At 45.7% G+C, this 27,547-nt stretch overlaps 1 protein-coding gene across 2 annotated transcripts in view; it reads right to left on the reverse strand.

Moving 5' to 3' along the window:
- Positions 1–2,396: 2,396 nt before the first annotated feature.
- Positions 2,397–27,547, reverse strand: part of LOC110838171 (angiogenic factor with G patch and FHA domains 1) — a 55,763-nt gene continuing 30,612 nt past the window's right edge. The window contains exon 9 of one of the 2 annotated variants that reach the window (XM_022081113.2): positions 2,397–2,598. In XM_022081113.2, the coding sequence (XP_021936805.1) occupies positions 2,455–2,598 (144 nt within the window). In that variant the 3' untranslated portion in view covers positions 2,397–2,454. Of the gene's footprint in view, positions 2,599–19,896; positions 21,626–27,547 lie in introns of those variants that run through there. The other variant, XM_022081114.2, reaches the window with a different exon arrangement.

Here is a 27,547-nt window from a genome sequence, read left to right on the forward strand (position 1 = left end):
CATTTTCTGACTTCTTTTGTTATCCGAATTCTGACTGCGGAAGACTGAAAATATGTGAAAGATGTCCTCCATGGAGTACATTAAACTTTCAAAGGTATTCTTTACGCCACATGACGGGCGATGACGTCAGCAGGGCAACCAAAGGAATAAGACACGTAGTAATGGTATCTAGGTCTCCAATGTGATCCCAAACCATTCCTGGAAGAATGTAGAGAACTAGAGAGACAGAAATGAACGTGTCCATAAGATGTTCTTCGCGAATGCTAAAGCGTAAATGAGCACCTGAATAGGCCTAGCCTCCTACGGAATACAGTCCATATTAAATTCAATGAAAATCCACCTAGCAATTTACAAGTTGTTATATCAGGGGTTATCAACCTCTTCCAGACGTGGGTTCACATTCGGCCCTTTTAAATCGATTCGGAGGCCACACTTCATTTTAACGCCGTGGAAATTGATTAAAATGGCACTTTATGAGGTCTGCCACTGCATGCAGGTTAATAACATTTATTTATTTAGTGTTCTGTCTGACGACAGGTCCATATGAACAGGATCCTTCCATCCTTTTCTCGGACTGGGACCTGTTCATATACGTTCTTGGCAGATGATCCAGAAGTGGTTTGCCATTGCCTTCTTCTGTGTGTGAATGGAGTAATTGTTGGGATGCCACGGAGGAAAACTCCGTGTTTCCTAGACCACGGCCTTGCCCAACACAAGTTATAAATTCGGGCACCGCCGGGAATCGAACCCGAGACCCCAGGATTACAAGGCCAGCGTGGCTATAGGTTAACAGTACATTCTCAATAATTTTCTTCAACTCAAAATCATTAGTAAGACATCTGATACCGCTTCTGTATAAAACCGAATGGCTATCATAACTGGGATTTTTCGTGGTTTTACTCAGATCGTCCAAGCAAATGCCGGGATAGTACCGATTCCTTCCACACTCCTTCCAATTCATTATTCACTGTCATCCTCTGATTCGACGCTACTAAAAGTCGTCGTTAAATAAGATATTAATAAATGACTACATATTCTGTTTCAGTAATGATTTAACACCAGGTTTAATTCAAGCTGAGACTCGCAGACATCCAAGTCTTCGTCTTTAAGACGCGCACAGTCGTTCTGGCTAAGCTCAACAGCTGCTCACATTAGAAATACGTCTTTCTCTGACGGCGACACAGCGGGCTCGCTGGCTCGTCTCAGAAGTACATTCAAGAACCACAATGCTGTTAACTGTGAATAATCTACGTACGTGTAGAATGAGGTACAGTTCTCGCGCCATCACCTCGGCAACGTGTCTTAACGCCACCAAAATGAAGTAAAACTTCAAGAGGCATGGTACCCGCGCCTACTACCAGTTCGTAAAACCGAGAAGCAGTTGTCAGAACGCATAACGGTGGCCGTTATTTCAGGAAACGCCTTACCAGCTCACTCCTTGCCTTAACCTGAACCTTACATGAGACTGACAGGCGGAAAAGAATCCAGCATTCCCGAGATCGTCTGTGGACCAGGTCATCATCATCCACCACTGCCAGTGAGAGCCTGACTCCTGTCGCCGCTGCAGGCTAACGCTTTCGATTAACTCTGTCGTCACGCACGCGAAGTTTTGGCTTCCAATCACTGTCCTGTACATTACTAGGATTCCAGAAGTTGCCGTGGTAACCGCAAGTACTGTCCACAGATCACGAGAAAAACCCTGCAAGGGGAAATCGTTTCTGGTGCGGTGCGGGGGGGATGTTTACTGCCTGGTCGACTAGAGGGCTGCTATTGGTGGGAAGTGTGATACGTCAGAGTTTTACGCTACTACACAGACTGAAAACATCAAGCAGTTAAGAGTAGCGTGTAGTGAGCGCACTTCTAATGTGTTCTGTGGGTGTTGCGATAATATTCTAGATTAAATCGCTGTGCCTCTGTGAGGTAATCTTAAAGCTGTACACATCAGAACTCATGAAAGATTGTTGTCTGTTGTTCGTTCAGTGGTTGTGGAACGAATGCTTTTAGGATGGGTCGTCACTCACCGCGAAATCTTGCGCATGCGCGTATATCTAATTCGTAGCAGGGATTTTCTCCTGGTCTGCGGACTGTACTTCGGGCTTCGGTCGTCTTTGACAGTGTGGCGCCACAGCGCCAGCTCACGTTCTGAGCTACAAATGTTCAATGTCTTAATAACCGGAGCGCAGTTACCAATTACCCTTATTTTTAGCATGACTAAAGGACGGACAGTAAGCGATTACTCCACTTCCAATAACAGAAAGATACCAAATGGAGAGAAGCAATGGTTTCAGTTGCACTGCTCTGTCTAGTGACGAACACTGCGTTCCTAAAATCTGAAATCCTTTCAATATGAATTCTGAGATAAGGACTATCGAATACTGCAGTTAATAATAAAACCATTCAATGCAAAAAACTTCGAATTTATGTTTGATCTTGTTTCTACATTACAAGTTACTATTATATTTGTTGGTAACGCTTTTGCGTCTTGAGCCATATAGCCTTCTTGCGTTCAGTTGTCGGGTCGACGGGGACGGCGACTCCCGGAAGATCCGCAGACGAGGAACCCAATCCAGCTTTCTGTCTTCGGGACACCAGGGGCACCTGCACAGAAACACACATTTGCAAACAAGTAAATAACACAGGAAGAAATTAGTTTTCTGACATTAGCTGACCAAAAATTATCGTATCGTCGGCGCCAAACGTTGAGTATTCGGTGCGCGGAGGACACGATAGTAATGACCGACTAACAGATGTCACTCTGAGAAGGAAAGTGGTTTGCGCCAGTCCCTGCGATGCAGAGAATCAAAACCGGGGAAATATTTAAAAAAATCACGGAACTTCAAAATACCGGGTTTATAAAAACGTGCCCTAAAATTCAAAGGTGTTTCTGGCACATAATTTGTGAATAGAAACAAACATTTTAGCCGGCTATAAAACGTCGTTCCATAAAAAAAGTTAAAAAAAGTTTGCCCCACTATACGCCATGTAGGCGCTTGGGGGGAGTGGAGGTATAGCTCCTACTCATTCTTGACCTCGGCACTAGATGGGGGTGAGTGGTCAGCATCACGCCCCGGCCGGCTTTACCCCCGGGAAAGGACCCCGGTACCCATTGTAGAAGAGGCTGGGTGGGCCCCAGAGAAGGTCTGGACGCAGAGGATAGAGGAAAAATCCTCCGCCCCCGTCGGGGATCGAACCCCGGACGTCCAGCCCGTAGTAAGTCACTATACAGCATAAATGCATTCGAGTACAAGTACCAACGCAAAAGTCGATGATTACAGCTCCGAGCATACAGAACTCGCGGTCCGAGACAGGTATCGGTCCAGGACGGGGCTGCGTTTTTAAAGGATACGCACAGTGCAAACGACCTCGACGACCTGCGAGTGGCTCAGCTATTACAACACATAACGCAGTGATTTCTTGTACTGACATAGTAACGCCAGCAGATACTATATTCAGTATATATATATATATATATATATATATATATATATATATATATATAAAAAACTGAGCTCTCTATTAAAATTTTGCGCTCCCATGGTTACGCGTGCATTACTCTGCAAATATATCACCTCTACAAAGACGAAAAACATGTGAGAGCAATTACAAGTTGCTTTTCTTAATAATCGGTATTCTAAGAAGGTCAGAAATTTGGCGTACACAACATTCCAGGAGCGTTCTTTACGCTATATAACAGGCAACCAATGAAAAATCAAATGTAATAACATCAGACGCACAAAATAGTATCCGGAGACACTTGTAACAATGTGACCCGAGGTCATTGCTGCAGTAATGTAGACAAAGGTCACTGTTACAACAGCGAGCTCCAAGAATATATAAAATATTCGGCAGATAGAGGTCACAAGACCGAACTTGAGGAAACTCCTCCACAATCTGCACGCCCCGGAGGTGGCATAGCCCCCTTGCGGGCAATTTCGATTTTCTAAGGCCTGGGTGATCTAACCCCAGACGGCAGGAGCCCAAGGGTCCGCAAGGCCCCAACGGGAGGGGGGGAGCAAACCTACGGGAAGAAAGCCCCAACTGAGGCAAGCTGAGCGAGTCAGAGGCCCCTGGAGGAAAGAGCCCCGCTGGGACAAAATGGGGTAAAAGCCCCAAGGGTGGAGGAAAGCTCGAAGGTTCCCCTGGGGATGCTATGGGGGTTGACTAGTTGCTAGGGGGATGATTAAAAGCGCGACAGACAGACATATACAGACAAATATTTTCTTGTACGTACTTCACTAAAAGTTTAATTTAAAACACACGCTACGAAGTGTAACTAGTTCCACTGGTATGTCAAATTCAAAGAGAAACACTCCGCCCCCATTAACTGACTGACAGGCTGTCTTGACGTATGTAACTAAGCTTGACAGAAGAACGTTGGATCAGTTCTGTGTATAAGTGGCATTCCTCTATAACGGCACAGTCAGTTTTAACACCATTCTTACGAACAGGCGTAATAAATAATAAAGAGATTCCTTCCACCGCCGTGGCAAATCTTCCCCGTTTCAAACAGAATTAACAAGTGTGTGGTTCTAAGAACGTGAAATGAATCTCGATCAACATCTTCGTGATTTACAGCTGTTCAACACTGCTAGTGCCATGAAAATTCTGCACCTGATCAGAGCGATTATTCCACTTTTTTAAAATACGTGGGAATCTTTCATCAATTAAGCCCCAAGTTCGTAAGCCTTCTTAAATTGATTTATGACTTCGTGAATGTCACTAATCAATTTATAATTCATTTGTAATTGTAACACCAAATGTAAAATAAGATGTCATCTTCAGGAACGTAAATACTCAGTTTCTATGGTTAAATAGCTAAGTAGAAACATCATTTTTAAAGTAGCTAAAAATGGCACCACAGGTCGAAAGCCTTCCCTCTGCCTCGAAACACTGAACCCATCTAGGTTAAACAAAAGAAGGGCTCAAGATGACCTTTTAGGTCGAATAGGGAAGTACGCGCAGAAACACAACACGATTCCCCCTGCCACAAATTAATTTACTTATTTACAGAAAATAAAATCTGACATTTATTTTTTAACAGTCTGGATAGACTAAAGCGTCATTTATTTGTAGTGTTCTGTGTGACGACAGGTCCATATGAACAGGATCCTTCCATCCTTTTCTCGGACTGGGACCTGTTCATATACGTTCTTGGCAGATGATCCAGAAGTGGTTTGCCATTGCCTTCTTCTGTGTGTGAATGGAATAATTGTTGGGATGCCACGGAGGAAAACTCCGTGTTGCCTAGACCACGGCCTTGCCCAACACAAGTTATAAATTCGGGCACCGCCGGGAATCGAACCCGAGACCCCAGGATTACAAGGCCAGGGTTCTAACCGCTAGACCACCGTGACAGCCTACGAAAATGAAGGCCAAAGTTTTTTCGACGCAAATTAGTTTCTTCCAGGAACAAATGAAAACGGAAAATCCGTAATTGTTTACGGAGAATGTTGTTACTAAGGAAGGCGACTGAAATCACCGACGGACTTTGCTTTCTTTCAGACATTACAAGAAGAATCAAGTTGAATCCACAGGATTATTACAAAATAATTGAATTCTTCCAACAATTTCTCAGTAAAACTGAAGGAGACACATAAACAGACATTACATTTTTGGCAGTAAAGTAAAGCTGTCCCCCGCTACACGCCATGCAGGCGCTTGGGGGGAGAGGCGGTATAGTTCCTGCTCATTATTGACCTCGGCACTGGATGGGGTTAGTAGTTAGCGTCAGGTCCCGGCCGCGCTTTAACCTCGAGAAAGGACCCCGGTACCCACTGGACAGGAGGCTGGGTGGGCCCCAGAACCAGTCTGGACGCAGAGGCTAGAGAAACAATCCTCTGCCCCTGTCGGGGATCGAACGCCGGTCGTTTGGAAGGAGGAATTAAAAAAAATTATTTTCTAAGCCTATGAACGTGTGACGTTCCTGAAGTAGTCATGAGGATCGCTTCGAAGGTAAAAGTCGAGAAATCGCGTTGTGTTCTGTGGTGTGCAGACAAATTCAGCCACGTCTGTGGAACGCTTACCTTGGAACACCTTTCGTAACGATCCACGGCGAATAATTAAGATTTACGCGTGCAGCAGCCAACAGCGTGGAAGATTTTCGGAAACGATTAGCCACGACGCAGATGGTTCACGCGACTGCCGAAAGTGATAAAGAGGCAACGCGCACCTCATGTCATAATGTTTTTAAACCGAGTGGAAGGAAATTACGATCTGTTATCTCATGCTGTGTTTAGTCATGAAATTGCTTTCAGTAGCTCAGACTGTGTGAACCGTCAAAGTGTGAGGATGTGAAGAACAGAAAATCATCATTCCGTAGTCAAACATTCGCAGGACAGTCCGAAGGTGATGGTTCGTTTACTTGGACATGCTCGAAATGGTTACTGAATCAGTTTAACGAAGATTTCGGATAAAATATGATTCTTCCACAAGATGGGCCATCGCCCCACTGTCACAATGAATTGAGAAGGCACGTGAATTGAATGAGAACTTATCAGGACGATGGATTGGTCGTGGAAGTCCAAAGGGATGGCCTCCCAGATCGCCTTACTCGACGCCTACGACCTTTCTGTTATGGGGCTGCTTTAAACATCAAGTTTGTGTTCATCCTCTGCAAAATAATATTCAGGAACTCACAGACAGGATTCTTGAAGTTCTGAAATCCACTGACACACGCTTTACGCACAGCAGGGACTATAAATGTTGCTGACGGATTTTGAGGTCACCCTGTACCAATATTATCCAAAACAGATAGAGGAGGGCCCCGGAAACCCTCATTCAGACCTCTTCCGACCCAGCCACCCCCGTCGTCGGTCTAGACCTGTGCCAACGGTAACACAGCTGGCGAGGGCTTCCCCCCCCCCCCCCAGGGGCTGAAAGACGGGGGTGAACACGGGGTAAGAACGATATGAGAACTTGGCGACGGAGGGGAGGGTGGCTGCACGACGGATGAATGCAACACTGTCTTTTCGCGCGATGGAATTAGTTTCCAAAGTTTCCGAGACTTCCTGGGTCTTTACCATCGAGGGTCTAGTATTTTAAAGACGACCCTAAGCTAGGCGCACTACTGACTGTCCCTTGCATCGGCGTAGCTTCACGTCGTTCCACGGCTGTTATGTGATTACTCTCACAGTACGAGGATGCGACGCTTTTAAAGGAAACGCACTGTACACGTCTAATAACCAGCAGAAGACTGCAATGAACACAGGAGTGCCGCGTGACAATCGAGAAACAACTCAGCCCCGCCGCGGCCACCGAAGGTCAATCAGTGAATTAATGACAACCGCGAAACCGTGCGCTAAGAAAATAGTTACTTGGCGTTCATTCTTTAAAACCGGAGGGAAGTCGCGTTTATGGAGGCCTGCAGAATCACAAGGCACGTCAAAGACTTCAGAGACAGAGACGGAGGAACTGTATCAATGCACCCGCATGTAAGGAGCAGCACAATGCGCCTGCAGATTCAGCCACCCGCAAAACCCGCCTTTTATACGAAGCCAGACAGAACGACTCGCGCGTTAAAATGCTCATTATCTTTACCTGTCTGCTTGAAGCGGAGATCACATACAACGCGGCGGAATGTATTCGTACATTCCAGAGCTTAAAAATATTCCATGGAAATACAAACTGAATGTACACGAAGAGAAATGCTCTTCCTTCCCGATCTCTTCTTTCCGTACCGAGCGTCTCTTGAAATGGTCACGGAGGGAGATCTCTGCTCCTGACGCCTGAGCTGCCCGCACTTCTTACTTTCCGCTAGTTCCGATTTGCTGCTCACCTCGGGGTCTTCGTTTCAGAAAACATCCGGGCTGCAGGGATAAATCTCGGTTTATGAGAATGCTCGCGAGGCCCAAGGAACATCACGCCGTCGTCCTCTGTGTAGACAATACAAGACGAGCGAAAATCGTGGGCCTGTTAGTTAAAATCTCTGCGTTCACGGAGACGGAGTCAGAAATATGGCGAAGGCTACGATTTTCCCCGGAATACAATTTTTCTACTTACGTCGGTCCCGACTATTTGAACTCTTGCCTGTTGTCGAAGGGCTTACCACCTGCAGTTCTCTCAAGGTGAGGACGCCAACACTGGATGGTCTTCAACGCAGTGACACCGTAATACATTACAGTAAAAGAAAGGGTAAAGCTGTCCCCCCGCTACACGCCATGTAGGTCGCTTGGGTGGAGAGGTGGTATAGCTCCTACTCTTTCTTGATCTAGGCACCAGATGGGGGTGAGTGCACCAGCCGCGGTGTACCCCCGGGGAAGAACCCCCGGTATCCACTGGATAGAAGACTGGGAGGACGCAGAGGCTAGAGGTAATAAATCTTATGCCCCCGTCGGGGATCGAACTCCGGTCGTCCAGCCCGTAGCTAGTCACTATACTGACTGAGCTATCCTGGCTCAATATATTATAGACACGCTTATAAATTTTAATGGCATCTCTCATTCGTTAAACCCGCAATTTATCTACGCTGGATTATCTCCGTTATAAATTAACATGATATTTTTGGGTCTTGTCAGAGAGTGATTTTGTATTAAATATATTTATTATAAATATTTTAAATTGATAAAAACCTGAAGACGACGGTATTACCCGTCGAAACATGTCGTTTTAATAAAAGCGCTAAAAAATATAATGTAAAATCGTATTTACGATTAAGAGCGCTAATATAATATTTTACACAACAAAATGTTTTAATATTATATAATTTTTACAACAACAATAAACTTCAAACGTTTGTGTATAGACTGTACAAAATAAATATATTTAATCAAACACAAACATGACGCATATAAGATACAAATTGATTTTGTATTGTTTACCAAAGATATTACGCATTCTTAGCCAAAAAAATATTCACATTAGCACGCTCCTCATTCTAAAACGGAAACACCAAGTCGAAACGATGTTCATAGACGAAACGGACAATGCCGATTACTGCCGAACTGTCGCAATGAGATCGTCATTGAAGCTAAAACGTCGCTAGTCGACTCACAGCGCAGTTCCTAAGCGTCGCGTCAGAATATTCCGCCGGGAAAACTGTTCTCCGTTTCCGCGAAGGCGAGATTCGCTCACTGTGCCTCGCTGCAAGGGAACGCGGTAGCCGGAGCCAACAACAGACTGCGGTCACTAGCCTGCACACCACTGCAGAAGCTCATTTTCGCACTACCTTATTCCCTTTTAGAATAACAGCGTCTGGATCCTGGTTTGCAATTGCTAATCGAGTCTACCAGCGCCGAGGCAATGTCTCGCAGCTCGGTTCACATGTTTCCTCCGACAGCGTCGGACACTCAACAAGCCTACGTCTCCTCGAATCGATTCGGCATCACAAATACTTCCCGTCCAATGTTACGTAGCAAGTTTGGTTCAAATGCTTCATGGCAGAAGAATGTCCGACTCAGAGACAAACCGAAATTGTTCAATTACGGAGACTGAATCAAGGTATGACACACTCCGAGGACTCCGAGAACGAGCAAGAGTGCGCCGCCAGAACCAACCAGACCATTAACTCGGCCCTTTTCAGGGCCCTTATACATACAACCAAACTCACCTTTCTCTCTCTACTTTCTCTCCCACTCTCGCCCACGTGCTACCATTGGTCCACTCCCATACCTGCTCCCATTGGCTCGGGGCAGGCTGCACCTTTCACTTCCCTGCCTATAAATCCAACTCCTCACACCCTATTGGCATATTCATCGCCCTGATGACGGAGGCAGTATGACCTCTGAAACGTTGGTTAACATCGACCAGACTACACAGCGCAATAACCCAGAAGACGGATATCTTCAAGGTATGACAAAATCAAAAATTTTCCTGTAAATCATTAATGTTCGATTTGCAGATCAATAAATTCTTTTCCTGTTCAGAATGGTCTGAATCGAGAAAATGCTTCGTCACCTCTGATTTTAAATTTCGCCTCAGAATACACCATCATGAATGCCCTAGAAAATAAAGAGGACTTGGAAGTGAAATGGCTCACATCGGCTTCTGGTCTGAGCTGATGAACGACGGTAATAATAATTAACAGCAGACTGAATTCTGAAGACGGGAGGATTAACACACACCGAAACTATGTCTCGTGTCGTTTCGTGCGGACATGAAACCAGTCTCTGACGTAATGGGAATGACAATGTTTGAGAACAGTGCTGATCGCAAAATATTATTAGGATGTTAAAATCAAGGAGCATGACATCGGGAGGACGAAACTTTGGTTGGGAAGCCTGAGGGAAGAAGATCACTGGGAAGACCTAGGCACAAATGGAAGGATAATATTCAAATTCACTTTAGGCAAAGAGGGTTGCTCGATTAGATTTATCTGACTCAGGATAGGGAGCGATGTCGGGCTCTTGTGAACACGGTAATGAACATTATGTTGCGTAAAAGGCGAGGAATTTCTGTAGTAATGCAACGAATCTACTATTAGCTTTTTAAGAAGGCCGCCCTCCGCTACGAAGGAGTTAGCCACTCGGCTGATGCAGAAGAATTATCCCTTCAGTCAGAGTTGAGGGTAGAACAGGTAATTATTCCATTGAAAACCAAGAACCCAATTATACGCCATAATGGCTGGTCGTACTGGAGCTTCGAGTTCATCTGGAGAGGCTTTTTACGAAAAATCAATTTTTGCGTCGTAAATATTTTTTAAAGAAAGAAGTAACAACACGAGCTCACTTTCAGTCGGTTTTAAAATTCTGTTTCCTGCCTTTATTTCAGTTACGCTAACACAGATTATATTCAGATTCTCGTTGAAGGCGAAAACCTTACTTGCCATCGGATGCCTTGCAGCCTACAGACTTTCCTGTTGGAGTGGTAACTTAAATAATTCTGGAAGGGAAAAAGACCCCGTATACATGTGCAGAAGCCACGGTGGTCTAGCGGTTAGAACGCTGGCCTTGTAATCCTGGGGTCTCGGATTCGATTCCCGGCGGTGCCCGAATTTATAACTTGTGTTGGGCAAGGCCGTGGTCTAGGCAACACGGAGTTTTCCTCCGTGGCATCCCAACAATTACTCCATTCACACACAGAAGAAGGCAATGGCAAACAACTTCTGGATCATCTGCCAAGAACGTATATGAACAGGTCCCAGTCCGAGAAAAGGATGGAAGGATCCTGTTCATATGGACCTGTCTTCAGACTAAATAAAATAATAATAATAATAATAATACATGTGCACAGACGTAAAGACACGTAACTTAGAGCACTCACTAATCTCTGGTCTCCTCGTACTTCAATTTTGAAGCGGTTGTTTTTCCGTTCGTTGTTATCAACCGAGAAAGTTTTCCGCGCCATTCGAAAGTAGGTACTGAACTCACTGTCAACTCTCTTGAACTGCCTCGCACCGAGCGGGCATCTTCCTCATCTGCGCGCGACGTGACGACACAGACGGAAACGTAGCGCTCCACTGTGAACGCACCTTTGCAAGGAGCAAAGTAGGACTGGCTCTATTTACTGAACTGGTTACTGTTTTACATCGCTAAATAGTGAAATTAATTACGTAAAGAGAGCCATGTTGTGCTTCATTTACAATGCATTACCTGAAACAGGAAACTGTTTTTGCCTACAGAATTACTAAAGCCAGTACCTTGAGCGTTTTATTAAGTCAATTAAATACATGAAACTGGAGGTCAAACATGATTAAAATAAGTAAAGACTCTCCAAGAACGAACCACCCACAGCATCAACGGGACCCTCATAAATAACAGCTGTTTTGAATTACCTGTGATTAACAGTAATTCATTCTGCACTGTCAATGTAAGACGATGAAGGTCGAGTGGGAATCATTTTTCAACGCGTATACACGGTCTGAGGCGTGGGACCTTGAGCGCATGGGCACTGGGACCGTGGGTTCGAATCCCACTCAAGGCACGGATGTTTGTCTGCGTCTTCCTGCGTTGTACTACGGCTATAAAGCATCGTTAATAGTGAACGATGAATTGAAACGGATGTGCCTGGAAGAAATGAGTAAAACCACGAAAAATCGCTGTCAGGATAACCGGTCTCCGAGCCGAGAATTGAAGGTGGGACTCCTGATAAGGAATCAGGAGTGCTAACCATTCGACCACGGCAATCGATACTCCGTGTTAGTGGCCATGGTCTGTACTGTCCATAAAATATGCATCACGTTTCAGTTTCAGAGGGATATATTAAATAAAAATAAAAAATGCTCTGGACCAATATCAAAACGCTCATTTGCATTTTTATTTAATTCTGCGCGGTCATAAAATACAGTGTGTCCGTAAAATAATGGTGGGGTAACAAAGAGTCGTAGTCTTGGAACAAAGCACGATAGAGACATGGAATTAACGTCAAAATAAAGAGAAACTCCCCAAGAATCTTATTTGTTCAGAAGATTTAGATATGCGCTCCTTTAGTTGCCCTGCAGACATCAAGACGATATTCAAGCTCTTGCCATACACGACCGAGAACATCCGGTGTGATAGATGAAACAGCTTCAGCGATCCGTTCTTTCGTCAAAAAACATTCGACTTGCGACCAGATTCGAGAATGAAAGGGCAGACAGCGCGCTGTGTGGCGTTTGGGGGGCGCGGCCTCTGACCCCTACCGTCAAGTCGGGGCCGGCCTGCCCTTTACGCCCAAGTTCGTTTAACGGTTGCGCTGTCTAAAAAATTCGGTGTCCCGGTACATTTTACGCGTGTGGGCGTTTGAATATGTTGCCTAGACGAGGCTACCAACTTCTTGCGTTCTAACTCGGGTCCACAAACTGCGAACATGTGGCTGTTTAAACAGGGCAGAGTGCGTTGGTCCACACATCCAGCAGGACACGTGCTGCATTCTTATTTCAATAATTAACTAACTAACTAACTAGATGGCTTACCGAACCCGAAGGTTCATCACCGAATTAACCAGAGCCCTCCACCGGACCCTGTCCTGGGCCAACAAGATCCAGTCTCCTTCAACTCCTATCTCCCATAGATCCCGCCTGATATTATCCTCCCATCTACGTCTAGGTCTCTCCAGGGGCCTCTTCCCCTCAGGCTTCCCAAGTAGTGGACCCAACCAACCAGATGGCTTAACGAACCCGAAGGTTCATCACCGAATCAACCAAAGCCCTCCACCGGACCCTGTCCTGGGCCAACAAAATTCAGTTTCCTTCAACTCCTATCTCACATAGATCCCGCCTGAGATTATCCTCCCATCTACGTCTAGGTCTCCCCAGAGGTCTCTTCCCCTCAGGTGCACACCTCTTGTCCCATCCATGCGCGCTACATGTCCCGCCCATCTCATTCTTCTCGACTTAATCACCCTGACAATACTGGGGGAGGCGTACAGATTTTTAATCTCATCATAATTAGCATAGATAACATTTAATTCCCAATGGCGTAACGCAAATTTAATTTTAAAATCCGGCGATGCTGTTCTGGGTTGACGCCGTGCGAACTCGTAGGTGGATACCAACGTTTCGAATAAAAATAATGTACCCATCTTCAGGACTATATTTTCCAACACACTCATAAATCGGCTACGTTGTTGACATAGATGCCGTTTCCTCAACTACCAAACCTAGGTTTCATTACTAGAGGATTCAGGTATCTGACGGGAGAAGGGTCTGTCAACTCCTTATGCACATTTGCACATAACATCAACAGACTTGAGGGAGAGAAGTAAATGAACTGAGAATGTTCTCTATATTTACGAACACGGGGAAACGCTGAGAACGGGGTGCGGGGGGGGCGGGGGCGGGGGGGGGGCGAGACTCCCACGCAAAGCAGACTGAGTTGGCACATGACAGGTTCTGACGCGGAGACACGTCGTGCGTGTTCTGGATACAGCGACCTTGCTGTGACGGGGACTGACCATGACACTGTGAGCCCTTGACCTCCAAGTGGCTGCCTATCCATCCGTGGAACTGATCAATAGGGTCCGTCTAGACCCATCGATCTGCAAACACCTGCACTCACTGGCTTGCATTCATTATGCATGCCAGGCCAATCCCGCTTCACACCTGTTACGAGGCGTCCAGACGCCTCACTCGCATCGCCTTTCTGGTTTAATCATATGCTGGTCTCGTTTAGAATAAATCACTTCCAAGCCAGAGCATGCCCTGCCTTGGAAATTAGCACGCGGCTTCAATCAGAGAATAATACTATGACGTCAACTTTAACAACAGGTGGTTTATATGTCGTCCGTAAACAGTCTACGGCAAGACTCTGATACAGAAAGTAGAACTGCCATACGCCGTGGCGTTGTGATACGCGCATCCGATGCAAAGTCTCAAAGAGGATAGAAAGACTCCAGACAAACAAACGCAATTGTAGAAAGGTTCATGGTTCCGCGTGCCTTGACGCTCTTTTCATGTGACACAATGTCACGACATTCGCGGTAATTACATCGAATTCCACACGACAAAGTGAAAAGTCATTGTCGCGAGTTCAGTCAGGGTTCGAACGGTGGAACGAATGGCTGTTTAACTTAGTCAGGGTTTTTTTTTCCGTGTGGGGAAATAATGGAAGACTCTCCGTGTTTCGACATCATTAATACTTCAGAGGAATGTAAAAAATACCCGTGCTAATGACCGAAGTTCGTAAGGACTCCAAACACAGACTTGTTAGGACACGTTTTCCACCGACAGAGGTCACGATATAATAATCTTATAAAAACAAAGTCACACTCTCATGACCGCAAATGTCGTGACTTCAACGTCACATGAAACCGAATCTTTAATACCGGAATAAAAATAACTTGGTAGGCGCGATCCAAATTTGGGTACAAACACGCGTGCTTTGCAACCTGGCATTCTAAATGCGCTGGATCGGCGTGTATATGCGTGCGTGGGCATAACGCTCCGATAAGAACCCTTGAAAGTAACAAATACTATGTGTGAAATGCGATATGCAGTCAGTTACATCGGGCTGTACGCTTTCCGCAACACGGCAATGCACCTCGACATTCGGCGGTCTGCCCTCGTGAGCAAAAGGTCACGTGATCTATCGTCACGTATGTTTCATCGTTGCTTGAAACCGTAAATATGGCGCAATGTAATTACAATTTTGGGATGTTATCATCGCAATAGTGTCTAGAATAACTTTCGCAGAATGCCTGCTACTGTGGGGAAACTCGAAAAGTGCGAAATTGCAAACAAATCCTATGCGCGTTCTTCTCCCGTGCTTGGTTACCGAGCTACATAAAACCGTCGCCAGGGGGACACAAACGCGCGCGATTATAGCCTTCGTCTGTGAGCTGAAACAAACTCCAACACAGGAACCGATGTTTCAGTGATTTTGTTAGGTCTTTCATAGGACAGATCGCTGGATTAGGCAACGAGTTTCCTGCCATATCCTTACCTACTGACCATTCACGATAGTTTTCTAGTCCAGTTCAACACAGGAGAAAGTTTGGGACACGAATATTTACTATAATACGTACAAAGAGCCCGAGAATCCTTAACCAGAATTACCATGGCACCGCTTATTATAATCTAAACACAGGCTTTAATATTATGAACAGATAGATTCAGTGGACGTTAGATTTAATGGACATAACCTAACCTAACCTAACCTATTTCGAACGGCCGTCATGTTTGTACTTGTTATTGAAAGGTACGTGCATGAAGTATCTCCGTACAGAATGTTAGAGGCTTTGTTAAAACGGTTCAGTAGTCAAAAAAGTTCTTTCTCACAATATAAAGAAAAAACTACTTTAACAAAATCCGCATAATTTTTAATTACATTACTGGCATCATTTTGGGGCAAATGTAACCCACTCGTTTGAAGACACTAAAAAATGCGAGTTCCAGACAAAATTTCATCAAAATCCGTCCTGCTTTTTTCTAGTTAAACCATCCGTCAGCCCTGCGAGTGTTCATCGCACGAAAAAGTTGTCAGTGGAACGACGGTTCCGGAGAATTTGACGTAAATACGTCTATACGGAAAGGAAGTTTATATATTGGCTTTATTCTAAATATTTCCTTTATACATGCTTTACAATTGAGTAAAGTTTGATTAAGACTTTGCTTAATCAACTTGAATTAGTTACGCTTAAGATGGGTCTGTGGTAGCTGAATGTAATGTAATGTAATGTAATGTTTTATAGGTAACAACAATGCCGAGTAAACAGATGACGTTTTCTAGGTAACATAACAATGAAGTTACACTTTTTGCCGAATGACACTGACCCTAAAATATAGACGTATTTACGTCAAAAAACAACAGGCAAGTAACTTTGGAGATTCGCGAGGAGACCAACAATTCCGTGACTTTCCCCCTGGAGAGCAAATGGAGCAACCATTCTGAATATTCCTCTCGTACTTCAACCGCGTTTAAGCAGCTCACTGGAAAGTACTAGAATTTGCTAGATTTTCAGGCGTCCTTCACGGTCCAGCGTGCGCGAAGAACGACGACTCACAGGCCTGTCTCGTTCTGTCTGTCGCGTCTTTCCTGTGGGAATGGGAAGCCTTCATGACCGGGGTCATTGTTGGGCTACAATGGGGTCGGAGGCCCATTGCTGCAACAGTGACCCATGTTAAGCGGAACGTCAGTGTCCAATCCGATTAAAATAATTTCAATTCCTGACAATAATGAAAACACACAAATGTATTTCTCTTGTTTACAAGAAAACTTCGTCATGTCAAGACATAAGAGGCGTCGTCAGACTTTCAAGTGCACGTCTCTCAACGGCAAGAAACATGTAGATTTCTGTCTTCTGGGTTGTTGCGCTGTGTAGTCTGGTCGATGTTAACCAACGTTTCAGAGGTCATACTGCCTCCGTCATCAGGGCGATGATGACGGAGGCAGTATGACCTCTGAAACGTTGGTTAACATCGACCAGACTACACAGCGCAATAACCCAGAAGACAGAAATCTTCGTACTCACCGCTGTGAGAACCTCAAGTCTTACAAGAAACATGTACCACGCAAGGACAAAGATGACACATCGGTTTCAAGAACGAGACCCTTGTCTGGACTCGAACCCGTGACCTTGGCCTAAGACCGCACTGTAATCAAGGTTCGCCTGCGAACATTCCACGCGGCGTACTACCTCAACACCGAACTGACGGCACGAGGTCAAAACTCCACAAGCGAGAGCTTTCACCCCTGCGGATGGCCGTCACGCTCAGCGCGCCGCCGCCGACAGGCAATTCCATCTAACGACGAGCTCGCTTTCGGCCGATGGTTGCCCGATTTGTGCACACGAAGTGAACGAGACGGGGCATCGCCTGTCTTTCCATACGTCGCTTCTGATAGATTTTGTGATGACTCACCTTCTATGAACTGGCAGAATCTTAGTCTCTTCATCGTCAACATGAGCAGGCATCTAATAGCCCTTTTCACAACAACTTTAAAATCGGTTTTAATAGGGAATGACGAAGGCGCCTGCGCAAGGACCGAAACAGTCCTCGAGACCGAGCACTGACTCAGCAAAGCAAGACGAACGAGGAAATGCGCTTTTCGGGATGGCTCGAAGAGGCCTTTCGGGATGGCATGCGCCACGGGCAGGTCTATTAGTCTATTATTACAGAGCAGGATATCACACCGATGGCGTAACTAACGTTTTCACCACAGCTCAACCTACGTAAATGTTCATTCGATCCAAAAGTAAACCAGACAAATATTACCAGTCGCTCACTTGATGTAACCAATCGGTTACCCTGCTTTAATGCAACTCGACGTCGGATCGTGGCCGGTTCATAGCGACCCGCCAACTGTCCTGAACCACAAACACTCTATTTCTCAAAGAAACTGGTTGCAATATTATCCTCTCGTCTACGTCTCCCAAGTGGTTTCTGTTTTAAAGTTCTTCAACTAAAATGTTGCCGGCATTTTTCTCAAATCCTCTGTGCGTGCCACGTAACCCCCCCCCCCCCCCCCCCCCCGACAACAACTTCAACTCCACAGATCGATTTGACCATCAGAATTTTTTATTACACAATAGGATAAGAGTTTTGTACATTATAATCTACATTTTTTTCAGGTAACAACAGGGAAGAGATCGATTGCGAGTTGACCGAAATTCGCTTTTCCCCCAATTTAATTTTTACTAAATTTCTTCGGTCCAAGATATCTGCATTGCGCTCCTGTGTATATAACATACGTTCTGCAGTCAATTCGTTTATTTATTGCTTATTAAACGACGATTCTCCAGCAACTCAGACTACCTAGCGTCGAATGAGAGGATGGTAGTGATTGGAAAGGATGTGGAACAAAGTGACAGGTCCCATAGCCTATCCCAACAATGTCGCACAAGTCGTTGATGGTACGACGTCGATCTTCGTAACATTTTCGGGCGTTGTGCTCGAAGATGGTCGTCCAGAACGCTCGTCATCATCGACAGAGGTTCGGCCATTTTTAAAACGTGAATGCCACACAAAAGTTTGTGCACGACCCATTGCGGACTCCCCAAATGCTTGCTTTAGCATTTCATACGTTTCCGTAGCCGTTTTGGCGAGTCTTTGACAAAATTTGATGCACACGCCAATCCGAAATCGCAAGAGGGTCGGTGTAATGCACTACCAAAACGCCCGTAACTAAGAAACAAATTCTAATTCGATGATGCCGGCTGGCACACTGATTCACTATGAATGTAGGCCGCACCCCCCAGCGGCAGAAGCTCGTACTACATCCGGTTCGCCCTCTATTGACACAGTCTTGAAACTTTCCGATCGCACCTCGTATTTGTACCGATCTGTATCTGCGAGAAAACCAGAGCAATGTCGAACGTCCTATAAATCTGAGATCGATTCTCACTAATGTCAATGCAGAAGTGGAGTCAAACTTTGAAGTTCAAAACCCAGGTACAAACAACGCAAACCTCAAGAAAAACTTGGGCCAGTGGACATTAAGCTGAGAAATTTAGATAATACACCAAATCATGTGAAATTAAACGTTCAGTGTGGTGTTACATGAAGTATGGTTTATAAAGTGCGATCTTTTACAGTGCTTTATAAGAAACCATCGTTCCGTGAATTGTATGTTTTTAATAGACAGACTAATGAATTAATGTTTTGCCACTGATGAGGTCGAAACGCGTTTGGCACAAAGTGTTATTTAATGTGTAAACAGTTGTGTTTGTGATTTCATATATAAATACACTGCACGGAAGGCAAGGTTTTAAAACTATGCGTGAGAAGGAGAGAAAGTACTCAGTCCAGGTCATGAAACGTATAATTTGCTTTGCTAACGGACAGCCGAGGAGGAGAGGCGCCCACACCCTAAGGTTGTCTTGTTCAACGTTCTGGCCCCACGCCGTCCATACGCCCGCCTACGCTCAGCATCGAAAGTCGTGGCTCATGACAACGGATGATGAATGGCGCGATCGTGGCCTATTTAAAGTCACTATAGGACGTTTCACTAAAAGCGCGCCAATGCTCGATCATCCGAAATTTTTTAATGCTGGCATTCCCGAAACTTTGTAGTCGTCACCAAGTAGCGATAACTTCTTGTAGGGTGAGATGGGCGCGGCATGTAGCACGCTGAAATGTGTATGAAATTTTGGTTGGAAAGCCTGACGGCGTGGGCGAAGGATAATATTAAAATGGATGTTAGAAAACTAGCGTTGGAAGGTGTGGATTTCATTCACCTGGTTGAGGGCTTTTGTGTACACATGAATGAACCTATACGTTCCGTACAAGACGGCGAATTTCTTGGCTATCTGAGCGTTCTAACAGCTTCTCAAGAAGGACTCTGCCCCATGGAGTTCGTTGTCGTTTTAAAATTAGGTGGCGAATTAACCGTGTACACTGCATTGAGATTCAGCAGTTAATTTGGGCCCTTAATACGATGTACAAAAACAAATCAAAATAGCTCGACAACAGTTTTTGTTGGTTCACTATGCCGAGTTTCATGGAAATCGGCCAAATATTTTGGGCCTTGTTACACGTTGGCTAGCACGACGAAAGTAGCAGGTGCTTTCGACTTTCCTTCTGAATGAAACTCATTCACGACGTCAAAATTGTGTTTGCTGTGTTTATTTATCGTCTTGAAGTCGGGGCAAAAGCAAATGAATCAGCTTTGCAATCTTAGAACACACAGCGCAAATAAAGAATGACAGACATAATTATAATCTACACGTAAAAGCCACGGTGGTCTAGCGGTCAGAACGCTGGCCTTGTAATCCTGGGGTCTCGGGTTCGATTCCCGGCGGTGCCCGAATTTATAACTTGTGTTGGGCAAGGCCGTGGTCTAGGCAACACGGAGTTTTCCTCCGTGGCATCCCAACAATTACTCCATTCACACACAGAAGAAGGCAATGGCAAACCACTTCTGGATCATCTGCCAAGAACGTATATGAACAGGTCCCAGTCCGAGAAAAGGATGGAAGGATCCTGTTCATATGGACCTGTCGTCAGACAGAACACTAAATAATAATAAATAATCTACGCGTTACATCCCACAGTACTCGATCGCCAATTTATTTAGAGTTTACTTAAGGGCTCAGACTATGTAGCGTCGGATGAGAGGATGATAGTGAGTAATGAATCGGAAGGGATGTGGAAGGAAACGGTCCACCACGTTTATGTACACAGAACAGTTTATTATTTCATCACCACCGAATTTCTACGGCTAATTAATTTTTTTCGTTTCTTGATACGTGATCGACGTAACCACGAAGCGTCACACTCTTCTATTACATACAAAATTTGGAACGCCTTTCACCAATAGTGCATTAGTCATCGACAAGAGTCCCTCTTTTCCATTTTAAAAATGAGTGTGTTTAGAGGCGTGACAGGGCATCACATTATTTGCGCCTACCTAAAACATAAAAAGTGGGTGTTGCACTTGGTTAGTCCGTAAAGATATTTCTGGCTCCATAAAACACAGATAACTTTTGTCATAAAACCGAGCGAGTGGCATGTTACCAAATTAAACGCATGAGATGTAACTGGTATACGGCACTTGAGATGGTTAAAACTGAGAACCAAGAAGACTGGAACGGAGGACTCCTCGCATGACAATAAAATTCCGAAGGTGATTTCTACGCCACATTGCAGGCGATGGCGTCAGCAGAATAACAAATGCAATACTTATATATCCAGGGTCACTGTTACAACAAGACGACGAAAGATGCGACAGACGGACACAAACAAGTTCATCGCTTGCGACTAATCACAACGAACGTACGAAATGGAGCCAAATAGACAATTTTTTTTCTCAAAATCCTTCCTTGTGCAACATCGACGAGCGGTGAGGGCTCCAGCACGTGGAAAACTGTAAAGAGGCGGGGATCGGAAAGGTTTCGGAGCTCAACCACATTATATAGACTTAATGCTGGGACTTTACATGCATAATAATAATTCAGCCTGGCGTATGGAGCCGTGGAGTTGGAAAGCATTCCACTGAAATACACATCGCAGTTACCGGCGTATCTCATTTCACATAATTGGGACTTGTTCGTAACATGAGCGATGTGTCATGACGACATTTTTGTTCCTCATGGACCCGGAGGAAGTCCGTCCAACGGCATCTGAACTGTTGCTTCCACATTCCGCAACTCGCACGTCTTGCCAAAGGGCGATTTAGGCAGAGGTAACACGTGGTGTGGCTCCGGTCGGAGGCTTCGTCACCCGGGCGGTAGCTGCGACCTGGCACACGACGCGGGCACTTGGACACTTGGCAGGGTCTGTGGACTACGACCGGTGGTCGGGTGCGGGTGCCAGAAGACTGCTTGGCGCTGAGGGCGTCTGAACGAATCAAAATACGTCTCTGGGTTTGGCGACTGGCGTATGAAACCGATCGGTACAACGCATACAGTACCACCGCGTAGCCGCTGCTGATATTATTTAGCGTGATGAACACATCTTCATCACAGAAACAGGCATAGCCAGTCGATCCGTTAGCTGATGACCGGTCAATATTAATCTAACTAACAAACTAACTAACTAGATGGATCACAGAATTAGCCAAAGCTAACTGCTGGACACAAGGACACTTGTTTATCTACCGGAATCTAACCTAAAACGTAAAACTTCTGGTCCAATTCAGTTACGTGTTTTGTGTTTTGCCGGTCTCACTGTGTTCGCTTTAGGGCGAATGAACATCTTATGGTCCTGTCCATGTCTGTCTGTCGTTTTACTCAGGAGGTAAGCAACCCTCATGGGAGGCAACAGTGGGTTACTGAAGATAATGGCCGCAGTGAATACACAGCTGACAGAAGCTTGATTCATGTTGCATGAGCACAGGTCAATACGAACGAGTTCGCTGATAAACAGACCCAGTGGACGGAAGAATTAACGGAACACGAGAGAAAGAAATTTCAGAGTCACACAACCTCGGCCTAAATAGATTTCAGCTGAGAATTCTTCTCGGCCGTTCTCTGCTGTCAGTACACCAGACAATGAACAGCCCGTCTGGCATCCGAGGAGGGAGGGAGGGTGGGTGGGTAGATCACAATGCATTCAACTTGTCTCGCTAATATTACGCAGTTTAATTCTGTTTTTCACTAGTCACTCCGTTCATCTACGTCTCCTCGTCATTGTGACCTTGAACTACACGAAATGCAGTGTGCAATGCGCAAACACTGACCTACGCCAGCCACTACGGCTCGATCCCTGTGTGCATTAATTCATAGACAATTTACTATTTACCTTGCTGGATTAACAAGATTTCAAGGTCACGTCCTGGATTCGGTGTTAATACAATCGGTTCACTGTGCACGTCTGAACACAAGCCAGCTAAGTCACATGGAGATAGGCCTGCAGTCTGTTAAGAGAGCGGGGCTCGACCTGGGACATTTCGAGGGAGAGCTGGTAGACAAACTAGCAGCTACTTTTTCGCGGACCGGCACCCTGTGACGAATCACACCGGGAAGTGTAAATATGTAGTTACTATGTAACTAACTACACGTCCACAGACATTATTAATTTACGTCGATGTTGCCTTCTGTTTTACCAGAAGAAAAACAGAAAAGAGTTAACGACGCCTGCTTATTTATTCCTGCTTTCTTCAAATGATAGAACGATTATCGAAAAATGAACTGAACAGAAAGTGGAAGGAAGCGGTCGTGGCCTAATTTAAGATACTATCTCGCCATCTGCAGCCCGGAATGTGAACCCACGACATGCCGAAAACGACTCAGGAGCGACAAGCACCAGGTCGCAGCATCTAGCTAGATCCAACCCTTTCACCCTTGTGGAACCTCAGTCTAAGCCGGAGGACCCATAGGGACCAGCAGCTGTTGAACTGGTTGATGCATGCGAGTATGACCCCGGAAGTGAATGGAAATTAACCAGCCCCTCGTAGGTCCCACAGGCCATCGAGGGGCTCAAGACTGGCAAGGTTCCAGACCTGAACGTTATTCAGAACAAGGTCCTGAGGCACCTACCAAAACGTGCGATATCCATTCTCAAGAAATTGGTTAACGCAGTTCTCAGTAGGCAGGAAGGAAAACGCTCGCGTGGTGCCGAGAAAGCACTCCGCTTTGCCTTCTTCCACCAGACCGACCAGTCTACTCGAACCTGGTGGCAAGGTCTTGGAGAAGATTCTTTTGACCAGCATCCCAAGAGGAAAAGTCTGCAGGTAGTGGCATGCGGTCTGGTGTCTCTCAGGGTGGATGTAAACGACATGGGTACCGTCCCGCCACGGTTAGATGACACTCTATGCTGACGACGCGGATCTCACAGCCACGACCCGAAAAGTCATCCATCACTTCTCCCAAGGTACCTGGAAGCGGGTCTCGACAAGGACGGGCTGTCGCCGTGGAGCTGGAGGATTGCTCTCAACGTCGCAAGATACACTGAGAGTGAGAAACCGCAACCAAAGGCCCAGGCTCATAAAGACATTCAGACAGCAAACACAGTTCGTCGAAATAGGGCGGTATCTTGGGGTTAACACGACTCACGTCAACCAGGCAGGGACACTGGGCGTGCCGATTAATGGAAGTGAAATGCCGATCAGACACGGTGTCCTGATGTACAAGCAATTCATCCATCCTATGATGGAAAACGCATGCACCATCTGGCAGTCTGGTGCTCGCAGCCATGTCCGGAAGCTGCAAATCTTACTTCGCAATGCAAATAACACAATTTCGTAAGTTGCTAACAGGCAAATCAGAGGATTACCAGATCATACTTTTCGCTTAACACATTAGAGCGTTAATTGACAGTGACGGGGAACCCCTAGTAAGACAACTTTGAAGGCATTTGTGGTTTCTAAGGGTCTGTACAAGGTCACACACGGTTAACCGAGGAGGACTGATGCTTAGCGGGCCAGCCGAGGCTGCTCCTAATAAGGCGGCCTACTGACGTAACGACTGGTGTCCAGAACCATTCGGCCATCCTGACTGAGATTCTCTGTAATTTTCTTCGGCAAAAGCAAATTCTAGGTCAGAATTCGAAATCGGCAAGGCCCGCCTACCACCAATCATGGAGGCTCTGAGATAAAATGATTACTTTAAGTCACCTTCAGCTAACCTTCAACCTTTCTGCGTTCATCCAACCGAAGTAATCTTCTCGTAGGGCAATCTTCGTGGTGGGATCAAGACTCCCACTAGTAACAACAGCCACTGGTCTTAACACGTCATTGCCTTCAGCCAAGACATCAAAGCAGTTGGCGTAAGCACCTCCCCAGCTACAGTTGAAGGGCAGTTCTGCATTTCGTGCGCAGAAATGAATTAACCTAGCACGGGACGTCCTGCCCCTAGTTCTTAGCTGCCTGCTTTAGCATCGCCACCTCACACCTGAAGAAGGTGATAGTTTGTTTCTCCGAAACGAAGACGCGTACCTACGAGTCCATTCGGCGTCAAAACCGAAATGAACTTTATTATCAATTTACCTGTTGTTTTGTATGGGTGTGTAACGTGATCTCAAAGGAAAGGAAAGAAGACAGATCGTGTTTCTTGCTAAGGAGAATATTTGGGCCGAAGTGGAATGAAGAGATGAGAGGCTGAGAAGGTTACACAGCGAGAAGCACAATTTGTGTTTCTCACCAAATATTATTCGAATGATTAGCCTATATCAAGAAGGATGAGATCGGCGTCTCGAGTACTGCGCATGGGGATGAACAAATTGGTCCACATTTTTGGTCAGAAAGCTAAACGGGAAGAAAGACGATGCTCTGAAAACCTGAGCACAGATTAGACGATAATATTAAAGTGGATTCTTCCGGAAATTCCGTCGGAGAGTGAGGACTTTATTCATCTGGCACAGGATCGGGGTCTCGAAGTGGCGTACTCTTATGAACAGAATAATGACCTTCAGGTTCCACAGAACGTTTCTCGACCAGCTGAGCGACTACCAGCTCCTCAGAAACGACTCTCCTCCTTCGAGTCAATGCAAGGAGAAGAGAAATGTTTACGGGGATGACATACAAATGTTTAGTTTGTACAGACTTAACAGACAGTCTTCGAACACACCTGCGTTTTCTAATTACATTTCAAATGGAGATCCTGGCTTAAGAAAACGGCGCGCTCATTTCTCAACGTCCACTTATGACATCAATGGACAGGAACCCAACCCCGCCCTGGAAGATTGCGCAATTCTCGAGTCACAGTGCACTCCACGCCACTCTAGTGCACAGCGCAGACTGGCAACCAGCAGAAACCTTTCCAGCGAAAGCCGTCTCCAGGAATAACGATACCAACACTTATAGTTTAGCTGCAGTCGTGTCGGCACACAATTCTCCGAAAACCTCGACGCATAATACCTCCGGGAGAGCCAACCGATTCCGTATAAGAGATTCGAACTCCAAGGTGGTAAACAATCAGTTACCCAGAGCGACGTGCGACATTAGCACCGCTGAGGAACATTTCCTGAGTCAAAGCTGCAAAAATGTCTTATCACTTTCATACATGGTTTCATTCTATGATGGACAGATTCACTATTTAGAAATATCAGAGCTGTGGTCTGCCATGTTTCCCCTCTAATAAAACCAAATACTGTTATCTCATTGCTCGCGAAGTAGAGGAGAATTTACAGATTATACCAGTTGCTACAAACTACTTATCCGCGTATAGCCCATCAAAAATTGTTCCTCGGAGTGTGAAAGCTTTCGACTGTTTTGCTTCGCACTTGCCGCTCATATAAGAGACGGTTTTAGCTGAGTCCGTCGACCGTTTTCCCGTCCCACGCGACCACTCAGTTCGCAGCTCCTATTAACTCCATTCTGCATTCCGAATATTATGTCAGCTTCGAATTAAAAATCACTCCTCTGAAATTAATGAAGAATAAATACCGAGTACTAATCTTCAGGTTTTGGCTTAATGCTCTGGTTTTATCGTCGAAAAATGGGCCCCCCGAAATCGTTCTAAATTTCCATCACTAAAGTAACAGGGTTGATCAGTCGTAATAGGAAGTCACCTCAAATGCTTCGGGACGTGGATGCGGGCACTGGACTGCCAGATCGGACATGCACAGTCCATCAGCACGTCGTTTCTGATGGACAGGCCACTTCTTCTATCAAGGAGGGGCCCTAATTCATAAAACAGCCTTAAGCGGAAAGCGTGTTACAAGCAGTTCAGCAGAAGAAGTTCACGGGGGGAGCAGAAGGCTTCATAAGCATTGGACGGGTTTAACCTGTCAGCTCGAGAACGGAGAGCATCCACAGTGCGCTGTAAATTTCTAGCACACGAAAGTTTGAACGCGCGCCTAACAAGAAGAGAATGTCTTGCGAATGAGTTTGAAGTCTCACATTTAGTGCTAAGAATAAAGAATTTCGTTTCGGTGGAGACATTGCTGCTACAGGCGGCCATCAAAATGTGTTAACAGTATGGCGAAATACTTGTAAAAATGTCATAACGCGAGGAATCGAATTAATTCCAGAAGACGTGAAAGAAACAACTGTTAATCCGAAATGGAGTCCAAAACTCGCAGTACAAATCGACGAATCGACAGATATTGCAGGCGTGGCGCGAAACAGATGAAGACTATTTCATGTTCTGTCGACCGCTCACGGACGCGACTGCAGGAAGAGATAAAAATTCGATGCTGTGAGAGACTGTATCAATTCAGAAGACATTTCTTGGTCGAAATGTATCGGCAAACCTCGAGAAATTGCAGTATTCCGCGAGGAAATGAAGGCTTCTACTGCATTTGGAAATAAGGTTAGGTTATCACGAGGTGAAATCCTTGAACGACGTTGGCTTGAAAGAAGACGGCAGATTTTCTCGAATCACTCCGGGCTGCGGAGTGAACGAAGAAATGGATCGCATATTTAATGGAGATTTAAAGGCCGAATGAGAGGATGATAGTGAATTGGAAAGGATGCGGAAGGAGGCGGTCGTGGCGTAATTGAAGGCACTATCCCGGCATTTTCCTGGAGGGACTGAAGAAAACCACGACACCCCCCCCCCCCCCCAGGTCGGGATTTTTCGGTCTCCGGGCCGAGATTTGAACCCGAGATCTCCAGAATAGGAAGCAATTGTGTTACCCACTCGACCACGACTTTCGGTGCGAGATCTGGTGTACCCACGGCACACACCACGGTTTCCGATAAGAATGCTGCCTCCATCTTCGGGGCTCAGTATGCTTCTCCGAAGCACCGGCTCATGCCTTCGTCTCACACACTCTGCAGACCAGAGTCGGTGGTTATCGTCCACACTGTCCACAGCACCGGGGTGGAACAGTTGGTTATTGGTGGCTGACGAATCAGGCGACACGATGCTGCACTAG

This window comes from Zootermopsis nevadensis, unplaced genomic scaffold, assembly GCF_977971745.1.
Source record: "Zootermopsis nevadensis isolate Lab colony 2312 unplaced genomic scaffold, Znev_1.0 Znev_ptg000030l, whole genome shotgun sequence".
Taxonomy (NCBI): Eukaryota; Metazoa; Arthropoda; class Insecta; order Blattodea; family Termopsidae; genus Zootermopsis; species Zootermopsis nevadensis.